This window comes from Herpailurus yagouaroundi, unplaced genomic scaffold, assembly GCF_014898765.1.
Source record: "Herpailurus yagouaroundi ecotype Mexico unplaced genomic scaffold, PumYag 159, whole genome shotgun sequence".
Taxonomy (NCBI): Eukaryota; Metazoa; Chordata; class Mammalia; order Carnivora; family Felidae; genus Herpailurus; species Herpailurus yagouaroundi.
The window spans coordinates 22176006-22200135 of NW_024412400.1; the positions used below are offsets into that span (position 1 = coordinate 22176006).

Consider the following 24130-nt stretch of genomic DNA (forward strand, 5'->3'; position numbering starts at 1 on the left):
AGATCATGACCTGAGCTGAAGTCAGACGTTTAACTGACTTAACTTTACTTAGGTGCCCCAAGCTAAAAAAAATTTTTACTAGATGGGTACTATGTAAAAAGATGGCAATATTTCTAAAAGCAAATCCATCTTATGAGATGATCTATAAATCACTAATCACGTAAGATTCATTCTTAATCAATGAGCATCTAATAAGAGATTGATATTCAGAATACATAAAGAAATCCTACAATTCAACAACACAAAACCCCAAACATCTAATTAAGAATTGGGCAAAGAAATAGACATTTGTCCAAAGAAGATATGCAAATGACCAAGAAGCTAATGAAAATGCTTAACATCACTAGTAGGAAAATGAAAATCAATACCATAATGAGACACTAGTTCACATCCATTAGGACAGCTATGATCAAAACAACAGAAATCAAAGAGCTGGCAAGGATATGGAAAAATTAGAACTCTTGTGCACTGATGGGAATATAAAATGGGGCACTACTGTGGAAAATGACAGATTCTTCAAAAATATTAAGCAGAATCACCAGATGATCCAGCAATTCCACTTGAGTATACACCCAAAAGATGTGAAAGCAAGGACTTCAACAGATGCTTGTATACCAATGTTCATAGCAGTATTTATTCACAATACCCAGAAGGTGGAAGAAAACCCAAAATCCACAATGAAGGATCAACGGAAGATAAGCAGAATGTGGTCTTTATTATACATATGGTGGAACATTATTCCGTTGTAAAAAGGAAATTCTGACACATGAGAATATGGATGAACCTTAATGACATCTTAAGTGAAAGAAACCAATGACAAAAAGACAAATATTGTATAATTTCCCTTATATGAGATTCCTACACAGTGAAATTCTTAGAGGGAAAATAGAATGGTTATTTGCTATGGATAAAGGTGGGGGAGAATGGGAAGTTATTGCCTAATAAACAGAGTGTCAGTTGGGGAAGATGCAAAAGTTCTGAAGATGTTCAGTCCTGATGGCTGCACGTTAATGTACTGAATGTTCCAGAACTGTTACTTACTTTTGTTACTTTCATTATTATTAACGCTTATTCATTTTTGAGAGAGAGAGAGAGAGAGAGAGAGAGAGAGAGAGAGAGAGAGTGTGTGTGTGTGTGTGTGTGCGCGCGCGAGCGGGGGAAGGGCAGAGAGAGACAGGGAGACACAGAATCTGAAGCAGGCTCCAGGCTCTGAGTGGTCAGCATGGAGCCTGATGCGGGGCTCAAACTCACAGACGGAGAGATCATGATCTGAGCCGAAGATGGACGCTTAACCGACTGAGCCACCCAGGCGCTATTTTTATTTTTTTTTAATGTTTAAATTATAAACTTTATGTCATGCATATTTTACAACAAAAAACATCCAACAACACCTAAAGGCAACTGCTGCTAAATGAATTGCAATCTTGGAAAATATTTAAGGATACCTAACTCTCTTAAAGGAATCTACTAACCAGGACATAAGCTAGTCACATGTTACCTGCTGAACATTACCACAGTAGTATTTCTGATACCAAACTATGAATATTGTTGTTTTTTTAATTTTTTTTTCAACGTTTATTTATTTTTGGGACAGAGAGAGACAGAGCATGAACGGGGGAGGGGCAGAGAGAGAGGGAGACACAGAATCGGAAACAGGCTCCAGGCTCTGAGCCATCAGCCCAGAGCCTGACGTGGGGCTCGAACTCCCGGACCGCGAGATCGTGACCTGGCTGAAGTCGGACGCTTAACTGACTGCGCCACCCAGGCGCCCCTGAATATTGTTTTTAAATTAGTCTTAGGAGTTTGAGTTTGGTTAGTATTAATAAGTTAGGGCCCCAAACTTGAACACTCTATGATGGGACTGATAAAATCAGTAAATGAACCTTCAAGGCTAAGAATCTGTGCTTATCCCACCACAGACCCAAACCTTATAAAGTCTTTTCTCACCAGATTGGATTTATATAACAAGGATGTATCAAATAATAAACTGGGAAGCAGAATGAACACATTACAAAGAGGAAAGGTGAAGAAAGGGGAGAGGTTGTGAGAAGTTACTAACTAGTTTTCAGACAAATGTTCTCCAAGGAACATCAATACAGAAAAAGTTAATGAAATTAACTTAGCTTTAAGGGATGTGTGTCTTTGAAAGACATTTTATCTGTGGACAATAGGTACTTTATTAAATAGTTTAAACAGTACTTTATTAAATTCCCGTAATATGCAAGGAAAAGACACTTCTGGCTTCCAGGTCTGCATGTATGGTGCTTAGAAGTAGCCACGCCATCCTAACAAGTAAAAAGATGAACTGAAAAATTGTCAACTCTTCTTTGATCTGTAAGAAAATTGAGGGGAGAAGGCAATACGCTACTCCCACAATTGTACAGAAAGGTGGATATGGTAAGGATAACCTCAGAGCAGAAGGATGAGCAAACCAGCTCAGGTAGAAAAACCTAAGCTGTAATTGACAAATTGCTAGAAATTAAGTGTGGCCAAGTCAGAGTTAAAAACTCCAGAGGCAAAAAAATAAACAATCCAGACTACATCAAACTAAAAAGCTTTTGTTTTTTTTTTAAGTATTTTTTTAATGTTTGTTTATTTTTGAGACAGAGGGAGACAGAGCGCCAGTGGGGGAGCGGCAGAGAGAGAGGGAGACACAGAATCCGAAACAGGCTCTAGGCTCTGAGCTGTCAGCACAGAGCCCCATTCGGGGCTCAAACCCACAAACCCTGAGATCATTACCTGAGCCGAAGTCGGATGCCTAACCGACTGAGCCACCCAGGTGCCCCAAAGCTTTTGTACTTTAAAGGAAATCATCAACAAAATGAAAAGGTAACCTGCTGAACAGGAGAAAATATTTGCAAATGATGTATCCAATAAGGGGTTAATATGCAAAATACGTAACAAACTCCTACAACTCAAAACACCCAAATCTGATTAAAAAATGGGCAGAGGACCTAAATACTTTTTTCCAAAGACATACAGATGGCCAACAGACACACGAAAAGATGCTCAATGTCACTAATCATCAGGGAAATGTAATTCAAAACCACAGTGAAATATCACCTCCCATGAGAGTGACCAGTTAAAAAAAAACAGAAATAACAAGTGCTGACAAGGATGTGGGGAAAAGGCAACCCTAGTGCACTGTTGGTGGGAATGTAAACTCATAAAGACACTATGGAAAACATTAAACATTAAAAAATATTAAAAATAGTAATACACAATCCAGGAATCTCACCTCTAGGTATTTACCTAAAAGAATATGAAAATGCTTATTTGAAAAGGGGGAAGCTTCTTTTTTCCCCCTTCTCTTTAGTGATACACCTTCTGCATTGGGTTTAAGAACCTAGCACTTAATGCTTCCCCAACCTCAAGGGAACCTCTCAGATCATTAAAGTATTACTGTCTTGAAGTGACTCTTTAATGCTTAGCAATAAACCTATCCACTAAGGAAGCTTAAAAGTTCTAATATTTGTGAATTTTACAACACAGGAATGGAAAAGGACAACTTAAAGAAGGGAGAAAAGACAAGGAAGATTTTAACTCCCAGAGTTAACAGTTACAAGAAACTTGTAATCTTAAAACATATTTAAGTTGAGCAATGACAAAAAAAAAAAAAACAACTGGAACTATCTCCAAGGGAGGAAAAAATTGATGAAAAGACTGGAATCCTTTTGATCCCATAATCATTAGATAAAATTATTTTTGGTTCAGTAACTACATCTAGAACTCTATCTTACAGAATTAACTCCAGAGAGAAAAAAAAAATATCCCAAGAAAATGTCCACAATTAGAGGATTACTTAAAACAGCAATCAAAAATACAAATATTAAATGTCCAACAATAAGAATATGGTAAAAAAATGTGAGATTACCAGTTACTAAAATAAGTATGAATAAAACAGAGATACTGAGAAATTAACATTAATAAATGAAATAAAATAGCATCTATTAAAAATGAATTCACATAAAAATATCATGAAGTTATAGTTAACAGAAACACAATGGGCTCTAAAAATATGAAAAGATTCTTGATCTTCCTCATAATATGGCAAAATGGCAAAATCTACAAGTCTCTTTTGAGTTAATATACAGTAACAGGCACATTCTGTACATTGTTGAAGGGCTGTCAGAAAATTATATCAGAACTACAAATGTATGTAACCTTTTATATAGGCAATCAACTTCTAGGAATTTATACCATAGAGATACTTGGGATACATCTGAAATTACTATGAATTATTTACTGCAATACTACATTATATTAAATTATATTAACAGCCAAAAATCTAAAACAATGTGCAAATTCAAAACTAGAGAAGTGACTTAAATATACATTGATATGATCCATGCAATGGAATACTGTTACACCTAAGAAAAATGAAGATGCTCTTCATAAAATGATATGGATAGATCTTTGACAGAATGTGTTCTCCAAGATGGCCTCAACAAGATCTCCCACACCACATTCTTCTTACATGATGCTGACACCCCTCCTTTGAATCTGTGAGTCTGTAACTAGAACATGATTGATGCTATCTATGTAACTTCTGGGGCAAGGTCATGAAAGGCCACTGAGCTTCACCTGGTACTTTCTGGGACACTCATTCTTGAACCAATCCATCAAGCTGTGAGGAAACTCAAGACAGGTGGTAAGGCCCACATGTAGGTGTTCTGGCTGAGGCTCCAACCAATAGCTAGCAGCAGTTGAGATTGAGTCTATCTAGCCCCAGCACTGATAGCAACCCATGAATGATCAGAAAACCATCTACAAAGCCCACTCGATTCCCAGAACCATGAGAGGATGAAATGATTTTGCTCTAAGCCATCAAGTTTTGTGGTTGTTTCTAAGGAAAAAAAAAAAAGTCACGTGAATATTAAAGTGAAAAATATAAGCTACATTATAGTAGCCCTGATATGTTTCAAATTGTATTAAATGGGGAAGAGACTATATAGATTAAAAGTAATAGTAACTTCCCAAGGGCATATAACAAATTTACATTGTCTTGGGTGGGGGACGGAGAGAACCCAGTGGGTTAGGAGAATATAAGAAAGAGAATTTTTAGTGTAACCTCATATAACCGTAGTAAGGTCCTCGTAAAATGCTGAGAAATGCTAAAGGTACCCAATAATTAATATAGTGACTTGAGTCCCATATCATCAGATTATCCTCTTCTTTTTGAGTCCAAAAGCACTTGCTATCCTCAAGGATAGAAACCATGAATAACTGGTTCCTCATCCTGCTTCTACTTTCCACATCTGTATTACCTTGAAAAGAGGGTGAATGCTGTTTATCAACTTATTTCAAATATTGTTTTATAAAACTTGTAAAGCACTAAGGATATTCATTTCCAAAATCCAATATGTAGCTTCAGTAACACTTTCATCTTTAGAAATTTAGTAATTTGCTAGCTAGTTCGTATTTATATCAAGCTAGCCAATGATCAAACTCCCAAAACCTCCCTCTTCAAATTATTTCCTATTGCTTTTCTCATTCTTCTACATTCTTATTCTCTCCACCAAGAGGTCTGTAATAAAAGCTCTCAACGATGACTCCAAATTAGCTTATCCTATGTTAAATTCAGTACGCATCACAAGATTGCATATAAGTAACAGCTGATTATTATAGTGTAAGATGCAAAAGGAGAAAAGAAACATTTTTCAAAAACAATGTTTTCTCTATTTTTATCAAGTCAGAATTCTTATTCTATTAACGAAGTTCTTAAAAAGCTGCCCATTCTCTCTCTCCCTCCCCTGCTTTCACCCTGTCTCCCAAAATAAATAAACCTTAAGTAAAAATAAATAAATAAAAATAAAGTTTCCCAACCCACCACATCAAATCATTCAAACCAAGTATCTTATGTGCCTCTGGTGTCTACCGAAGGTCAATTATCCACAAACCTTAAATGTTCAGAACAGAGTCAACAACAGAAAGGTAGCAAAAATAGTCCGAATGCAGCCAAAATAGATGTCATGAAATCCAAGCACCAAAGTTTACGCAAATTTACATATTTCTTCAGTATGTAACTGAGAATATACTTCCTTTATATATACGTATGTATCCTTTTTTGGGATATATATATATATAATAAATAAAAAAGATCAGTCAGAAATTTAGGCCTAATTTAAATAGTAGTATGTAATACCACTTTTCATACCTTATGTGTACTCAATCTGTCTCCCATCCTAAACTGTAAGATTTGATTTCTAGTACTTAGCACAATGTTAGGAGCTTGGTAAATTTGTTGAATAAATGAATTTTAAAGAAGTTTGACAATCTTACTTCCCAGTCTGTAAGAGAATAAAAGCAGCAAATTAATCAACAGAGGCTGTTCGCTATAGTTAGAGCTAACTGGCAAAAACCATTCTACCAAATAGCTTTGAACACTTAAGCAGCACCAGAGGGCAATCAATGAATCAAGTAAGACAGGACAAAAACTGATGTTCAAAAACTGAAATTATGAAATAAATTTTAAGAGGAGGAAAAGATTAAAATGTACTGATTATACTGTTTAATATGGAAAGTACACATTAAAAAAAAAGCCTGCTCTAGAAGAATTCTTACTTACAATCCTCTCATTTTACAAATGTTCGAACAGGGCTCACAAAGTGTCCATAAAAGGTTGCCACGACTAAAAACAAGATTACAGACTCCTAAGTGGCAGCAATGTTTAAATACTCCTGTATAACATTCTGAAGTAGGATACTAGAAAAAAAATTACTGTTAATTCTATTAAAAAATCATTTTTTAGGACAAAACTCATATAAACTGATATAAAGTAGCCAATCTCTACCAACTTCTGTCAGTAATACAACCTATCTCAGATACTGAATACATACTTTCTAGAAGGAAATAGTACCATGCATAAAGATAATATTCTTTCACTTGAAACCAATGATTAACTTCCACAAATTTTAATTCTCACTGTATTAGAAAGAACAATGAACATTTCAAACACCATTTTTCTAATGAGTCAAAAACCATATGCTTATGATCTGTCTCTATCTAGGTCTTCCATCCTTTCTCAAAAGTACTTTTAATTGAGAGCAATGTGATGAAAAAAGATAAAGGTAATAAATGTAAGGGTTACAATTACAGACCTTTCTCAAGTCATAATGGGGTTAATACTGATAAACCCATCACGTTGAGAATTTGGTAAAAATGAAAAGTTAATTTAATATACCTAACCTACCTTTGCTCAAATGTACTCAGAACACTTATGCTAACCTTCAACTAGGCAAAATCATCTAACACAAAACCCATTTTATAATGAACGGTTGAATATCTCATGTAATTTTTTGAATACTGTACTAAACATGAAAAATGGAATGGCTGTTACCGGTACAGAATGGTTGTGACTGTATCGGTTATTTGCCCTTGTGATCACGTGGCTGACTGGGAGCTAGAACTCACTGCCATTTCCAAGCATCACAAGAGTATTGTACCAAATACTGCCGGCTTGGAAGAAAATCAAAATTCAAAGTATGGTTTCTACTGTCTGTATTGCTTTTACACCATCATGAAGTTGAACTAAGTAGAACCACTGTAAACTGAGGATCATTTGTATACAAATCAGTCTTTCTGAAGGCTAACAAGTGAAGGGCAACAGTAGAAAGTTTACTACTACAGGAAGAACATAAGTTATTCAGATTTAAATTTTCTGGCTGGCTTTTCTTTCTCAGTTTAGGAGACAAGTTTAATATCTGAATACATTTAGTATTCTATTTAACAGTGTAATTTCCCCCTCTGAGAAAACTTCCACAAATAGCTTAGTTCATGTGGGTGGCATGCATTTAATGTAATATACACGACTAACTAGTTTTGTGAAAACCAATAAATGGAGGGAAAAATTAGTAAGAATTTACCAAGCAGAATTTTAAGAAACTTAGTTGTACATGCTTATACTATCCACTTGAATGAATCTGCAAAAACTTCATTTTTAGGATGGCTCAAATTTAGTTAAGTACTTGCTTTTATAAAGTTTTTAAAGTCTTATTTGTTCCTATAAATTTTATCTTCCAGGGGTGCCTAGGTGGCTCAGTCAGTTAAGCATCCAACTTTGGCTCAGGTCATGATCTCACAGCTCATGAGTTAGAACCCAGCATCAGGCTTTGTGCTGACAGCTCAAGAACCTGGAGCCTGTTTAAGATTCTGTGTCTCCCTCTTTCTCTGCCCCTCCCCCACTCACGCTGTCTCCTTCTCTCCCTCTCAAAAATAAACATTAAAAATTAAAAGTTTCATCTTCCAACAAAGGAAATCTAAACATAAAAAACTTATTACTGTCATATCCTAAATCAAATGCCATGCACTATATGGAATAGTCATAATTCCAAAGTAATGTCACGCTGTAGCAATAGAACAATGATAAAAATGACTCAGCAAAAAGTAATGGTGATGGTAGTGGTAACAGCTAACATTTAATAAGCATTTTACTCTGTATTACGCACTGTGCCAAGAAATTTATATGTACTTTCATTTAACCCTTACTAAAACCTTTTCTAGTTAGATACATTATTTCCATTTCATGTGAGAGCTGAGTCTGACTTACCTATGATCAAGCAGCTAATATGTGCCATGTCCTGGAACTACAATTTAAAAAGGCACTTGTTTCTTTAATTAACTTAGTGTATAATCAGTCCTTGATTACTTTTGGCAATAAAGGAGAACAGCACTGGTACAGATAACTGAAAACTATACAAAGTCCCTTAGTAAAGAGAGACAAAGCAGAGCAACCCTGATGGGACAGAGAAGGGGCCATACTCTCTTAAAGGGCCTACCAGGTTAACAGAGTTGAGGGAAGGGGTTCCCATACAAAGAGATAGAAGTCATGTGTGATGTTACCAGGACACAATACTTGTAATCCTCAAAGTGGAGTAGCTGAACAAACATGTTTTCAAAAACCCTACTCAAACTGCAGTTTAACAAAAAGCTATTATTCCAAAAACTTTAGTGTAAATGTAATACTGACTACTCAGAACACAAAAAGCAGTGGTTCTCAAACTTCAGTATGCAACAGAATCACCTGGGAGACTTGTTAACATTTAAGATTATTGGTCCCACTTCAGTGTTTTGGTTCAATATAGGACATAGGAATTTGCATTTTTAACAAGTTCCCAGGTAATGCAGATGCTTCTGGATTACGGAACATTCTGAGAACCAGTGTGCTAAACCAAACCTCAAAAATAACAGTTACCTGCAGGAGGAATGTTAATATTCTCCCGTACAGTTCTGTAACCTAAACTTGTCTGACATTCCTTTGATGATCAGTGCATTCAAAATTAAACTCTGGTATCAAACATTTACCTTTCAAAAGAAAAGAAGAGTTGAATGACTGCATCTTATTTCATTGCATATTAAAAAAAAAAAAAAAGGTTTATTTACTTATTTTGGGAGTGGGCAGAGGGCGAGAGAGAATCCCAAGCATTCCCTGCAATGTCAGTGCAGAGCCTGACACAGGACTCAATCTCACAACCCTGGGATCACGATCTGAGCTGAAATCAAGAGGTGGACGCTGAACCCACTGAGCCACACAGATGCCCCTTCACTGCATATTTTAACCTTGCTCTGACTTACGTTGAAGATCCACTTGTTTATAAATAGCATTTAAATGTATTTAAACAATATTTTTTTTAACAGGAGTAACTCACTTGAAACCTTTAAAGTCTTAAAGTACTCAAGGTGTTAAGTGAAAGATGAACAGCCCTATCCAACAGATATTTACTGAGGAGATACTGAGGAACACAATTATATGAACCAAATGCTCCTTGCTAACCTTCTGGGCTCTTTTTTTTCCTTTTTAGAGAAAGAGAGGGAGAGACAGTGTGTGTGTGAGGGTGGGGGAAAGGGCAGTGGGAGGCTGACGCGGGGCTTGATTCCACGACTTTGGGATCGTGACCTGAGCTGAAATCAAGAGTTGGATGTTCAACCAACAGAGCCACCCAGGCGCCCCTGGGTTCGTCTTAAACAATAAGAACATAAATGTCCTGCAGACTTTAAATCCCTACAAATAAGCTAGAACTCCCCGAAGTATTAAACCCAACACCTAACTACTTAACTTTATCATGAGTGCTATAGGGCAAAGGGGCAATTGTATAGGATGCAGTGAGACAACATTGATTCTTAAATCGAGCTATCATGTTTAGAACTGCATAAACTACCCTGATATTCTTGATGAAGGTAAGGCTCTAGAATACACAAACTCAAGAGAATAGCATATGATTTCAAACATGAAAATTTTAAGTTAGCTCTTCAGACCATACCTAATGTTAGTAGGTATAAACCATCAAAAAATAAAATGCAAACATTTGGCTAAGTTCATTTGTTAGGTAAGTCTTACCACACATCAGCCAAAACAAAAATATATATTACTTACAAGTTATGGACTTGGGGTGTTGATAATTAAATAGCTCAAACCATGAAATCCTTACGACAGAATACTAGTATTGTCCCTAAGGGCGAAGAGCTGTTATCAAAGAGCATAAAACAGCACTATTAAAACATATCTAATCAATGTCTTAAACCTTAAGCTTACACTATGTCAACTATGTCTCAAAACAAAAACAAAAACCCAGTGCTCACAGCTATAATCATAATGGCACTGTCAGACTTCCTAAAAATTGGTCGTCTATAACAAACTGTCCAACAACCGTTAACAGAGAAATTTGGATATAAATCCCTTCTAAAGTTGGTTTTAAAAGTCAATTTGCACAAGTAGAAAATATTAAGGAAGCTTTAGATGTAGGAACAAAACACTTGAAAAATCCATAAATGTAGATCACCTGATTTGTGTTAAATGGAAATGCAGATTACATATACGCATACATTTATCAGATCTGTATATTTACAACTCACTGACAGGGTTCAATTTTTCTTACAAATGTCCTTCTTTAAATATCATTAGGACAAAGTACATTTGGATGACCATAATATCCAAAACAAAAACAAAGATTCTAGTTTTACCCTCCTGAGGCTCTTGCAGTTCCCCAGGAATTAAGTTCTTTACTATATAGTGCTTCAGTGTTGTTAATGGACTATGCACTGTGAAGAGGGGGAGGGTGGCACAGAGCCAGTCCCAAACCTATCTGGCCCAGGTATTTAGCCTAGAATGCATATGAACTTTGGGAAATGCTGCCACTGACAATTACTTGACAAGCGATACTACCTTGAGAGATATTTCATTCCTAAACCAAATGTGTGTGTAAATGTTCTAACAAAAAAATCACAAAGAATGTATGTTGTTCATTACATTTTTGACTCAAAAGCTCAATGATGTGGACTACATTTTTGAAGGTCACCCATTATAAAAAACATAAAACACTGAAACAATAGAACACTGTGTAACTTGATATATACACAAATGAAAGAAGATGACAAACACATTGCTACATCTATTAAAGTGGAAATACCACCTATGTACTGTATTTACTGTACGCAGGGAAGTCAGGAGGTAGTACAGTTTTACAAACTATTTCATTAGAAAGGTCTGAACTATGAATAAAATTATCAAGTGTACCTGAGAACATACACTAAATGCACAACATAAAGTTATATTCCTAAAACACAGATCTAAAGTTGCTACATATTAGCTGGGTCACATATTTCAGAAGTTTGACTTTTCAAAATCTATTTACGTATACCTTTAAAAATATAGTACTGCTTAATTACACACACCTTGCAAAATATTGTGAATCTTAAAGCTGTGTGGTTCCTCTGATATTACCTAATTCAAAAGCTTCATTTGACAGATGAAACTGAGGCACCGAAAAAAGTTTTGCTCCAATGCTATATAAGCTGTGAATCTGATTAATTCAATCACCAATCTCCTGTCTTTATCCACAACACTGCACTATTAGTTGTCTCCTCTTTGTCCTGCCTCTTACCCTCCCCTCATCCCCTCTCAACCCTACCAAAACCACTGTATTCATGGCTTACTCTACCTCCTCCTCATCTTTTATCTTTCTCTCCAGGTCCCATTTCCCTTTCATGTCCCTTTCCATTGACCACTGACTTTTTCTCTTCAAGTTTAATAAAATTTAATTAATTTTACTAATCAGTGTTAATATACAAATAGTCTAGTTATTTAGAATTAGGATTTTAAGGTTAACCTTCACTATTTATTATTTTCATTATTCATTCTAAGGCCAATATTATTCAGCACAAACGTATTAATTCGAAGAAGCTTCTCATCATTATCAAGAAACAGGTATCGGATCAAATTTAATTACTTGGGACACTGACTCTGTTCATGCTTGTATCTGTAGTCCAGCTTTTACACAATCATCTTGGGGATAACCAGGAAATCAAAATGTAGAAAGATACTACCTAAACAAAAATCAAGATAAGTTTTAAAGCTTGAGGTCTGCTGAACGGTTTTCTTCACTGTGTGACCTATTTAGGTATTCATCATCACACAACTGGAACTGCAAAATCTTTTTTGCCAATGTATGATTCAATTAAATGAAGGGAAAAAAGAAAATCTCACCCCCTATGGTACTCTCTTGAAATTCATGAAACTGGCCCTTCACAAAACGAAGCACTAGGCTTGATTTGCCAACAGCAGACTCTCCCAGAAGTACTAGTTTGAACTGGCATATTTTATTTCCAGTATTTGGCCCGTTGGGTCTTGTTGCTCCTCGATTAGCCATGTCCAAATTTGAAAGAAGTCCCTAATTTCAGTCTTTTAAATGAACTTCCAGGATGCAAGGTGTCAAATTTTTTTCTTTCTGGATGTAGAGAAACCTGTAAAGAAACAAATATTGTATTATTAAACACACAAATCAGTAAACAAATCTAATGTTAATCACTTCAGTAATTTTGCCTATCACATATAATATAATTGTAACCTCTACAGGACACCGATTCCCATGTATTTAAATTCACCACCTTTGTACTGAAATAATGTAAAAGTATGAGACTTAAGCCTAAAATCCTGCTATAATTTTCAGATCAAAACAAGATTTAAAGCTAATCTTTATTTAAGACTCAACTTTGTACCAGGTAGTTAAGTACTTAACATAGTCATTCAACAATCCTATAGACTGTTACAATCCTTAAAAATGAGGAAAGAGGCACAGAGAGGTTAAGTAACTTGACTGAGGTCACATAGTTACTGTGACAGAGCCATGACAGAGCCACAACATAGCTGTGTTTCAAACCCAGTCAACCTGAGAGGTGACTTAAGAGTTCAGGTTTTGGAGCCAGACTAGATGGGTTAAAACAGTTTTGGGGAAAATTCAGTTCATAAATGGGAAGTTCTTACAACAGATCCTAGAACATAGTAAGAACTCAATAAATGTTGGCTATTATTATTTGAAGGCCCCTATTAAATTGTACAGTTTTTGATTAATGGTAATGTCAAAGTAACAAATATTTTGTGTGTCTAGTAGCTAAAAGACTTAAAACTGTTTCCTCATGTGCTCAAATACATCATACATGGAAGTGTTAACAGTGGTTTTCTATGTGGTTAGCTTATTGGTGTCTTATTTACTTACACTCTTCTGTAGTTTCGGGGCTAATAATTAAGTTGTTATTTTCCATTTAACACATTTAGAAAAAACTGGCCTAAATGGCAACTTCTATCTCTTTTCTTAATACCTACTGCTAATTTTCAATCTGAAAGGAGTAAGGGAACATTAAAAAAGACTCTCTTCCAATCTACTCAAAAATCACAGTTTTCTTATCTTCAGTCAAAATCTGATTATGTGCTTACTAGTAATACTAAACCTGATGATTCCTCCCCCTAAAAATCACTGTTATATTTGGGTACCTCATATAAGAAATTTGCTTTCCCCATGAAATGAGGTTATATAAAACTCCCTCTCGACAATGGATTAATAAATACCAATGAGACCTTATATTTGAGACAATAAAATCACCACTGCCTTATCTCAACAGCAGCTTTGCAGAGTTCTTTTAGTAACACATACTGAACTATTTAAACGTGAAATGGTATGTCTAAGTTGTTTCTAAACAGTAGGGATATAAATACAACACTACTGGCCATAGATAATTTAAAGCAGGTGATGGGTTCATTCTACTATTCTCCCCCTCTTTTGTGTACTTTAACATTTTTCTGTAATAAAAAAATGCCCCAATCTCCACACTGACTCCCCACCACATTAAAAAATATTGGATTTGGTGATGCAATCTTGACTGGGTATACTGAAGTCTCCATTTCCAAAATACCTAACTAACTTACATAGCCGCTGCAGAATGAAATGAGAGAATATATGTTAAAAAAAAAAGTCTCTAATACAGTGGCCAACACATAACAGGGACTGAAAAATGGCAGTTAGAGTGGCTCTCTGATAAAATAAACAGAACATCATGCAGACTAAACATGTGAACACACCTTTAGATATTTCAATACCAATTGAAATATTTCCCAGTTGTCTCACTACCCACAAAACAGCAAATTGAAATACTCGTCAGGGACAACATGCTCCAAATTTTCATGGCCCAAAATTTCAGGGAAAACATGAGACTCCCATTAAAAAAATTATTATTTTTTTTTTTTGCTGTGCCTTTTAAGGGTTAAAGCTGTTGGAACAGATCTCTCTCCAACACTCTAGAGCAGGAAATAAATGTATAAAGTTAGCACAGTAAGGTTAAAAATCATGGGCATTCATTTTTATTCGCTACCGAAACTTTTGTTTTGCAAAACGAAGATTCTGCATAAAATGCATTTTAAAATCTTTTGAGAACAACCGGTATCCTATGAAGTCCTCTAGGAGCTCGTTAATAAAGACAGCATCAATAACAGCAGCTAACATTTACCAGACCCTTATTTTGTGCCAACCATTATCCCATGAATTTTGCTTACTGCAACCCTATGAGCTCCTGTTATCCCAATTTTGCATTAAAAACAAAGTTTCTGAGCTCTCTTGACTTAAAACAGGGCGGTCCACGTTTCTTTTTTTTAACCAGTTATCTGAAAGGCATCCGAATCAGCATTGAGACCAAACCCCAACTATGTGAATTGCGACGTTTAGAGCTTACAGTCTGAGAATCTCACGGGGGTAACCAGCTCCCAGGGAGGAGAACAGCAGACAGGTTTAATAAGGTCTCTACCCACTGTGCGGGTGCAGCGGCCCAGCTGTCTTGAGTTCTTTTAAGCTGCGGTTCACCACCCTTCTTAGACCAGACAGTCCCTAGGCATAGCATGTTGACGCGCCTCCCCCCTCCATTACCCGTCTTTGGAAGTCGCAGGTAGGCGGAGCTCCCCCCCATTCACACCTGCTGTAGGCCCCGGTTCCTCCTTGGAGAGTACCTGAGTAACTGATACCAAACTCCCAACGGCCTGAACAAGCAGGACCCGCCAGGCCCCTTGGCCCTCTTTCCCATCCTGCTTCCCCCAACCTGGCCTGGCTCGGGCTGGGACCACCCCCTCCGGGACGGCCAGGACAGGGGCCAGACGGAACCGCGGCCTCCGGCACTCTTTCACGGCGCCATCTTGAGAAGGGAAGAGGGTGACACCCGTCGCTCCCTCAGCCAGTCTGCAAATCCTGGTCTCCAGAGCTGTTTGAGGAATGAATCACCAGGGCCGGCAGGACGAGACGCCAGGCTCGATAGCTCTGGGTACTGGCGCCGGGCGGGGAAGAATGGGCGGGGGACTCCGTGCCGGCAGGGCCGCGGAGAGACCGAGGACAGCGTATAACCTGGGGTCCCGGCCGGCGCCGGGCAGGGGAGGGACGCTTTGGTTACCTGAGACCGCAGCACGCGGAGCCGCGGGGCTGAAGCCTCCCAGCAGCAGGTCCCAGGCGTGGCCCGAGGAGAGGGTGAGGCTGTGGCTTAGACGGCGGCGGCGCGTCTCCTCCTCAGGCCGCTCCCCTCAGACTGGACGGTGCCGGGATCGTGCCGTGGTGCCGCCCCCGTCCGGCTCCGTCTCCGCCTCTCTCCGCTCCGCCTTCCTCTTTTCCTTTCTCCTCCTCCGCCACCGCCGGCGCTCGAGTTCCGATTAATTCTTCCTCCTCCTCCCTCCTCTGCCTCCTCCCCTCAGACCAGCCGGCGGCTCCGTCGCGAACCAAAACACAAACACTCAAGTCCCAGCGCGGGAGCCACTTCCGCCGCCAGGCGCCGGCCTCGCCGCCACGTCGCTGCACGTAGCGAATCACGCCTCTTCGTCACTTCCGCCGTCGCCAGTGCGCTCTCTCCGTCTGCTCCCCCGCCCCTTGTCGAAGCCCTGGCGGCCGGGCCTGGTTTTCGGGGCCGGGTGGGCCGTGTCACGTGACCTCGGCGAGAGGCCGCGTCGGATTCAGCCACCTCCCACCTCCCTCCCACATCCCAGGCAAGCACGGCCCCGCCCTTGTCGGCGCCATTGTTATCTCGGTGGCGGTCTCGGTCTACCGGCGGCCGGCGTGGGGGTGGGGGTGGGGGTGGGGGGGTTCCTCCTTTACTCCCTGGCTTTCGGGGAAGCGTGAGAAAACTGGGGTTTGTTCCTCCCCGCCATGGGGGGCGGCGAAGTTCCCGCTGAATATTTGCACACGGTCCCAGTTATTCTACCCTGCAACACCCCAACCCTGGCAACTTGGCTAAGGGGAATGGGTGGGTGGGGGAGGGGGTGTACTTTTCTAGCACGGGAGAGCCCCGGAACATGTCCTGCGGGGGGCGGGGGAGGGGATGGATGTGTTGTAAAGGTGTGGTTATTTACCCAGGGAAGAGGATTAGACCCCGTACCAAAAGTTGTCTCTAGGCGAGGGAATCTTAACTTGCTTTTGTTCATTCAGTGTACCTATTTTTGATGGTGGTGGTGGGGAGCAAATCTTAAAATAATAGCTCGCTTTTATTCGGGGCTTTCCTTTGCGAATTACTGTACGAAACGCTTTAGAGGAGTTTTTCCATTTTACTCTTATACTAGAAGGTTTCACTCTGAAACTAGTATCTGAAACTAAATGCCTTCCTACATTAGAATATAAACTCCCCAAAGTGGTCCTCAACGCTGTCTCGCATAGTGCCTGCCAGCTCAGAATCTTCAGTCAAGTGTGGAATTAATGAATGAGGCGTGCCTTTTTTAAAGGTAAAGAATTTGAGGCAGAGAGATTGTGTAACTTGTCCAAAATCCCCACTGCGCTGGTGATGAATTGTATTCTAACCTGAAGGCTGGCTCCACAGCCTGAGTTTAAGCAGGATTCCAGTACAACTTAAACTTTCATTACCATCCACTGCAGACCTACATACACACCTTGCTTTGTTAAAGTTCATAGAGTAGTTTCTGGCCAGGTATCTGAAACAAAACAAAATTCATTCTGTAATTTGGTGGAATGTTAAATTGACTTTCCCTCAGGATAAGGACTACTTTTCAGTTTGCAGTTTACCATTTATAAGCTTCATTTTTTTTTTTAATTTTTTAAAATGTTTATTTGTTTTTGAGACAGAGAGAGACAGAGCATGAATGGGGGAGGGTCACAGAGAGGGAGACACAGAGTCAGAAGCAGGCTCCAGGCTCCAAGCTGTCAGCACAGAGCCTGACGTGGGGCTTGAACTCAAGGACCATGAGATCATGACCTGAGCCGAAGTCAGATGCTCAACCGACTGAGCCACCCAGGCGCCCCTATAAGCTTCATTTTGAGAACATCGATATTGATTGTCTAGGATGTGTACTAGGGAAGGTATCCTGAGGGTTCTCAGTCAACGTTATGCAATGAAGATGATTTGAATCCTTGAATAGCCAGTCTTCTAGATCAACTCCCCAGTTACTAACCAGAAGAGCATAATGTGTCATACCTAAATGGTATCTGTGGCACTTTATCCCAAGAGGTTGTTCCAATATAGTGTGTTAGTCACGTTAATACCTCTTGGACAATCCAAGGAAGAATCAGGAAATAGGATATGTCACATCAGTTTTGACATGTCAACAGTATGTAAACCAAACCTATTCCACCCCAAACCTGCTTCTGCTTTGTTGCCTGGTATTAACAGCCTCCCAGTCACCTGAACATGAAAGGCCAGAATCATCTTCACTCTTCCTGTTTTCCCTCATAAACCATTGTCCATTCTAATACCAAAAATTCTCTAATCCCCAAATCTGTGATCTAATCCCAACACTCAGGCTGTGGTAGTATTAATATAAACAGGAATTAATGCACACACCTGTCTTCAATCATTCTGTATGCTTCAGCCAGTCATTCTCCTCAGAAATGCTCAAGGATATCTCATTTGCAAAATAGAGTCCAAACTTCTGTAGTCCTGTCCCACATTTCTTTCATTCTGTTTCTATGGTCTCCCTCTCCCCAAACACTTGCTTTGTATCCTAATCACACTGGTCTATTCTGTTCCCAGAATGTTGTTGGTATGTTATCATCTTGGCATTTTTGATCATTTTGTTCTCTCCCTCCCAGAACACTGTTACCACCCATCACTGCAGGTTTCACTTTGGCCAGGACACCAACTCCTCTGGATGGCATCTGAAGATACAGTGGACCCTTGAACAATGCAGGGGTTAGGGGCACTGACCCCACACAATTGAAAGTCTGCATGTAATGTTTGGCTCCCCCAAAACTTGAGTACTAATAACCCAGTATTGACCAGAAGCCTTACCAATAACATGTTGTATGTTAAATGTATTATATACTGCACTCTTACGATAATACCTAACTTTCACTTAATTTTTTTGGTATTTCTAGGCTATGCCATTGCAAATTTTTTCAAAATTTTGCAGATCTCCAAAAAATTTTCTGATAGATTTATTTTAAAAAATCTGCGTGGGGCGCCTGGGTGGCGCAGTCGGTTAAGCGTCCGACTTCAGCCAGGTCACGATCTCGCAGTCTGTGAGTTCGAGCCCCGCGTCGGGCTCTGGGCTGATGGCTCAGAGCCTGGAGCCTGTTTCCGATTCTGTGTCTCCCTCTCTCTCTGCCCCTCCCCCGTTCATGCTCTGTCTCTCTCTGTCCCAAAAATAAATAAACGTTGAAAAAAAAATTTTTTTTTTTTTAAATCTGCGTATAAATGAATTCACACAGTTCAAATCTGTGTTGTTCAAGGGTTAACTGTACTTTTACTGGATTTAGTTATCTTTTTCCTGTAGTTTCACGCTACTTCACTTTACTCTCTGTAGTGGTTCTAATACCAACTTATTTTACAGTGCCTACACTTTTCTCCTCAGGTTTTTGTTCCCATTAGGGAAGCTAAAATCTCATTAGGATTTTAAAGTTCTAAAGGACCGAGACCGTTATTTATTCATCATTTCAATTCCTCACAAAGCATCTTTGAGATAACAAGGGCCTCGAAAATATTTGTGAACCTAATTATAGTTAGAGTGGTGAGCATTTGATTGGAGAAGACCTCACAAATAACACAGGGATGCGGAAATTTATAAATTGGTAGGAACTCCCCATTTCATTGTTCTAGGATATTGCTTCCTCATTTATTTTCTTCTACCAATTTGGTCTTTTAATTCACCTCCTTCATGAATACATTCCACAATGTTTTGTAGTTTAGTCATAATGTTTGTCTTAAAGAGTACCGTGCCAGTGGCTAAGCACTTTTAAGATCTGCTGCCAGAGACTGAAATGCCACAGTAAAGCTTTTCTCTTGCTGCTGCCACTCACAATATGCCTGTGTTTTTTTCCTAGCCCCAGTTAACTGAGGAGGACTGATAAGTGCATATATTTTAGTGTCAAATGTGGAGTCCTACTAATTGACAGATTTTGTTAAGGAAGCTACAAAGTGGACAGACCCTAAATAAAGTTACAGACTTGAACACAGCCCTTAGTGCTTCCTTTGCTCTCAAATCTATATACATCCACTCACAAATTCCCAGCACTTTACGTCTCTCTGTCACCCCTGGCACTCTTACCCTATATATTCTACCTTCTCTTCCAGGACGTCTTTCCTCCATTGTGTAGTTGAAGAATGAATCATAGATAGTAATGACTGGTAACATTTTGTTTTAACTGGGACTACCTGGAGGCAAACCTAAAGGTAATTCTAACATAAGGAAACGTGGGCATGATGGCAAGGCAATGAGAAAAAAATTATGGGAACTTGAGCTAGTCATGTTTAAAAAGTTTGTGTCTTTGCCCGGCTAAATGCAAGCCTCGGTTCAATTGTCATGTACCTAAGGAACTTCTAAGCCCACCAATTCTAAAGTAGCATCTCTTTATATCAAAGTATTGTTTTCTTTGTAACATTTATCACTATGTGAAATGATCTTAATTGTTGGTTTACTTGATGGTTATTTATCCCCACTAGAATATAAATTCCAAGAGAGAGGGATTGGCTTATATTTCACTATATTCCCATCATAGACACAAAGTAGGTACTCAATAGTTATTTGTAAAAATGAAAGAATTGAATGAACGCTTATACGTACAGACATCCCTTCATTTACATGCTTTCAAGTCATTTAAAGTGCTTGGGGGAGAAGAATATTTATAATAACTATATGAAAATTACAGTACACAATTTGTTCAAATGTGAAATGTCTCTTAAGCATTTGTTTTTTTAGTTTTTCATTTACAAGTTTTTCATAGTTTCTAAAAGACTGGAATCCTATAAATTCCATTCAGATTCTAACCTAGGTGCTCTGTATCCCCTGTTTGTGTAAAACATGACAAATATTTACTAAATACACTTTCACCAAAACCTGACAAAGTTGTAGCCCCAATTTAAAGAAAATCTCATGCTTACATATCCAGAGTTTGAGTTGCACAATATTTTAAGAAGTTGATATGCATTATTGTATAACACCCCTCAAATTTTAACATATTTAAATACTATTTAAAGCCTATTTATTAAAATGTAAATGTTCTGAAAGACTTTAAGTAGTTTCTGTAACACAGGTACCAAATAACTTCACAGAATTTAAAGTAGTTCTTTAGGCTGAAAGAACTACGTGCACTGTGCTTGTACATGCACAAGGAAGGACCTAAATTAATGGTCACAACCAGAGAAGTGGTTACTTTTATCCTGATTGCCATAAAATTAGTAGGCCAATGGCCAGGAGGAGGAAGCCCACGGTTGAACCCATCCTGAGGGGACTGCTTTGCTAGAGAAACCGAAGAGAAGTTAGTGAACATTTTCTCCAGTGCCCAAAACCACATCCTCCTTGTTTTCTTGCCCTCCAGATTTGGTCAAGAAGGAGGAAAAGAGAGGAGAGAGGGAGGGAAGGAGAAAAAGAAGAAGGGGGAGAGAGAGAGGGAGAGAAACTGACTGGAGAAAGTCGGGGAGAAATGGGCGGGATCCTGCCCCGAGAAACAATTGCGCGTTAAGCCACGCCCCTGTTTCCTAGGTAACCGGGTAAACAGACCTTAGTCTCCTTTCTGCTAGGTGTTATTTCGTAGGCAGGAAGCTGTGGGCAGGGAGTCCGAGTTGAGATGTGTTCTTTCGTGAGAGTGGGGTCCCCCAAAGGTTTGGGGCACCCCAAGGGATTAGGAACTTTCCTTGAGCCAGGTATAGACTTCCCCTTTGAGATGAGTGCTGTTGGAGGAATGGGGGTGTCTGAGAGGAAATCTCCCCAGAGCATAGAGGATGGGCCCACTCACGAAGGGAAGGATGATTTAGGAGATTTAGGAGAGAGGGGGGTCGTCATGGGAACAAAATCTCCCACAGAGTTAGGGTTGAGAGTGGGATTAAGAAAAGAAGATTCCTCATGTAGGGAGAACCTCTTGGTTAGTAATAAATTTGAGAGGAATGCATCACCCGAAACAAAATCTCTGTTGAGCAAGGAGCTTGAAATGAAATTAAAAAGACAGAATACGTCTAGGACCCTCACGGAGAGGAGTAATTTAGGAGTCTATGGGGTCTCAGCCTCACGGGAAACAAAACCTCTGGGTACGGTGCCAGGAGGAGGGGGTTTAGAAAATGAGTGTCTTCTGGCAGGGTGTTCTGGAAGGATAATACAGCCTCCCTTAGGCATGGTAGGCGAAAGTCCACAGGCTCTAGGGAGCAGGAGAGGCTCTGCAGCTGGTTCCCCTAAAGCGTTAGGGGCTTCAGTAGGGAAACAGCCTGCTTTGGATATGGATCCTAGACAGGAACTGGGAAGAGGTACCTGTGTGGTAATGGAGCCCAGTGCAGAGGTGAAGCCTCCTGCAGTGGTAGACACTGGTCTAGAAGAGCCAGATGAAACAGGCCCCCAAATGGGCTTGGTGATAGAACCTTCTGAGTGCCAGTTTGCCCAACAACCAGAAGAGAGAAAAGAGACTGAAAACAATGAACCTGGAGTAGAACCTCCAGATTGCATCAGACCTATATACTCTGGGAAATTTTTTGATCGGATGCCTTGCTGGCCAAGTGTAAGTTTTTTTTCTAGTTCTTTTCCTAGGAACTGTGGAATGTCCTGTCTTTACCAGGATGACAAACTGATGAGACTTGTTTGGGTTCGTGGAGTCAAACTGCAAAGATTTCATTGGGATTCTGATATTCCTTGTCCTGTTGGATTCTTTCCAGCTTTCACTTTGATCTCCTCTCATGCTCTGCCTCTCTTCCTAGATCTCAGCTTTGTTTTCTGTGCACACCAGTGATTCCTCTTGATTTCTCCTGCCTTTCTCCTTTGACTTTCATTCTATTTCTCAATCTGCATTTTCTCAGCCCTTTCACTGAGATACATGTTGTATCCTCCTAGTCATGTAATGAAGGGAAAGAAAAACACATTTTCTCCTATTCATTATTTATTCTGTGAGTTATTCATTCTTTCAGCAAAGACTTGCGGTGGCCATTTTGCTGGATGCAGGAAAATATAAAATAAAAAATACATGATCTCTACAATCTACATTTAGGCACTCATTTCAATGTTGGAGACAGCTTATAGATGTCCAAATGAATGCAAAACAAATGCGATTCTTCCTTAATAGAGATATACTCTAAGCACAGAGTTCCGTGGAGAAGTTGGACAGCTCTGAAGGAGATGGGAAATACTTTGCCTAGCAAGTAATATTTGAGCAAATTTAGACATATCAGATGGAAAACAAGGTTGGAGCATTTTTGGCAAAGAAAGGCATAAAGCATGATCAGAGTTTCTTGTGTTTGGGAAATATAAGCAATTCTTTTTATCCAGCATGGTGTTGAGAGATACAGATGAAAAAGAAATATGTGGATGGGGGTGCCTGGGTGGCTTAGTTGGTTAAGCATCCGATGTTGGCTAAGGTCATGATCTCGCAGTTTGTGAGCTTGAGCTCCATGTAGGGCTCAGTGCTGACAGAGCCTGCAGTCTGCTTCTGATTCTGTGTCTCCTTCTCTCTGCTCGCACTGTCTCTCTCTCTCCAAAAATAAATAAACAACAACAACAAAAGAAATCTGTGGACAAAATCTAAATGTCCAGAATGCAGGGGTAAAACATACGGATACAAAGCAATGGTAGATAAAATTTGTCTTTTGGAAAGATAATTCTGACATCAGTAGTAATGATGAACTGGAAGGGGGAGATAATGGATGACAGGAAACAGAAGGCTTTATGAAAGTAATTATGGACTGAAATTAATGTAGAGTTAGAATAGAGAGGAGAGTGCAGTTTTGAAAGCTTTTCAGGAGATGATATTGTTAAGAATTGCTATCCATTTGTTCATCTATGTGGTGAAAGACAGGAAAGTTGATGCATGACTTAAAAGTTTCTAGGTTGATAATGATCTCTTCTGGTTTGGTGGCAAATGAGTGTCTGGTGTTGGCCGTCCTGAGTTTGAAATATCTACAAGTATCAGATGAAGAAGCCAGGGAGCCCATTGGTAATGTGAGACAGTTGGAGCCATGAGTAGCATAGAAGTGTCTAGGTAAGAACCTTGGGAAACACATTAATGTGGTGGTCAGAGAAAGAAATATGAATTGGGTGAGCTTTTGAGAAGGACTTTTACCTTATTTATTGTGCAGCTTCATGGCATATCACAATGCCTGGCTTATGGTGATCATTTGGTAAATCTACGATAAATGGAAGGAAGGCTGGATTAATAAATAGGATGGGGCACCTGGGTGGCGCGGTCGGTTAAGCGTCCGACTTCAGCCAGGTCACGATCTCCCGATCCGTGAGTTCGAGCCCCGCGTCAAGCTCTGGGCTGATGGCTCGGAGCCTGGAGCCTGTTTCCGATTCTGTGTCTCCCTCTCTCTCTCTGCCCCTCCCCCGTTCATGCTCTGTCTCTGTCTGTCCCAAAAATAAATAAAAATGTTGAAAAAAAAATAAAAAAAAATAAATAGGAGAATGAACAGTTAG

At 39.4% G+C, this 24130-nt stretch overlaps 2 protein-coding genes across 4 annotated transcripts in view; one reads left to right on the top strand and one right to left on the bottom strand.

Moving 5' to 3' along the window:
* RAB5A (RAB5A, member RAS oncogene family) overlaps nucleotides 1-16049 on the bottom strand; it is a 30598-nt gene extending 14549 nt beyond the window's left edge. The window contains exons 1-2 of one of the 2 annotated variants that reach the window (XM_040480094.1): nucleotides 15703-16049; nucleotides 12482-12738 (exon numbers count right to left, since the gene is read on the bottom strand). In XM_040480094.1, coding sequence (XP_040336028.1) covers nucleotides 12482-12644 — 163 coding nt within the window. In that variant the 5' untranslated portion in view covers nucleotides 12645-12738; nucleotides 15703-16049. Of the gene's footprint in view, nucleotides 1-12481; nucleotides 12739-15188; nucleotides 15213-15702 lie in introns of those variants that run through there. The other variant, XM_040480095.1, reaches the window with a different exon arrangement.
* Nucleotides 16050-21192: 5143 nt separating this feature from the next.
* Nucleotides 21193-24130, top strand: part of EFHB (EF-hand domain family member B) — a 50331-nt gene continuing 47393 nt past the window's right edge. The window contains exon 1 of one of the 2 annotated variants that reach the window (XM_040480092.1): nucleotides 21193-22226. In XM_040480092.1, the coding sequence (XP_040336026.1) occupies nucleotides 21309-22226 (918 nt within the window). In that variant the 5' untranslated portion in view covers nucleotides 21193-21308. The remainder of the gene's footprint in view (nucleotides 22227-24130) is intronic. The other variant, XM_040480091.1, reaches the window with a different exon arrangement.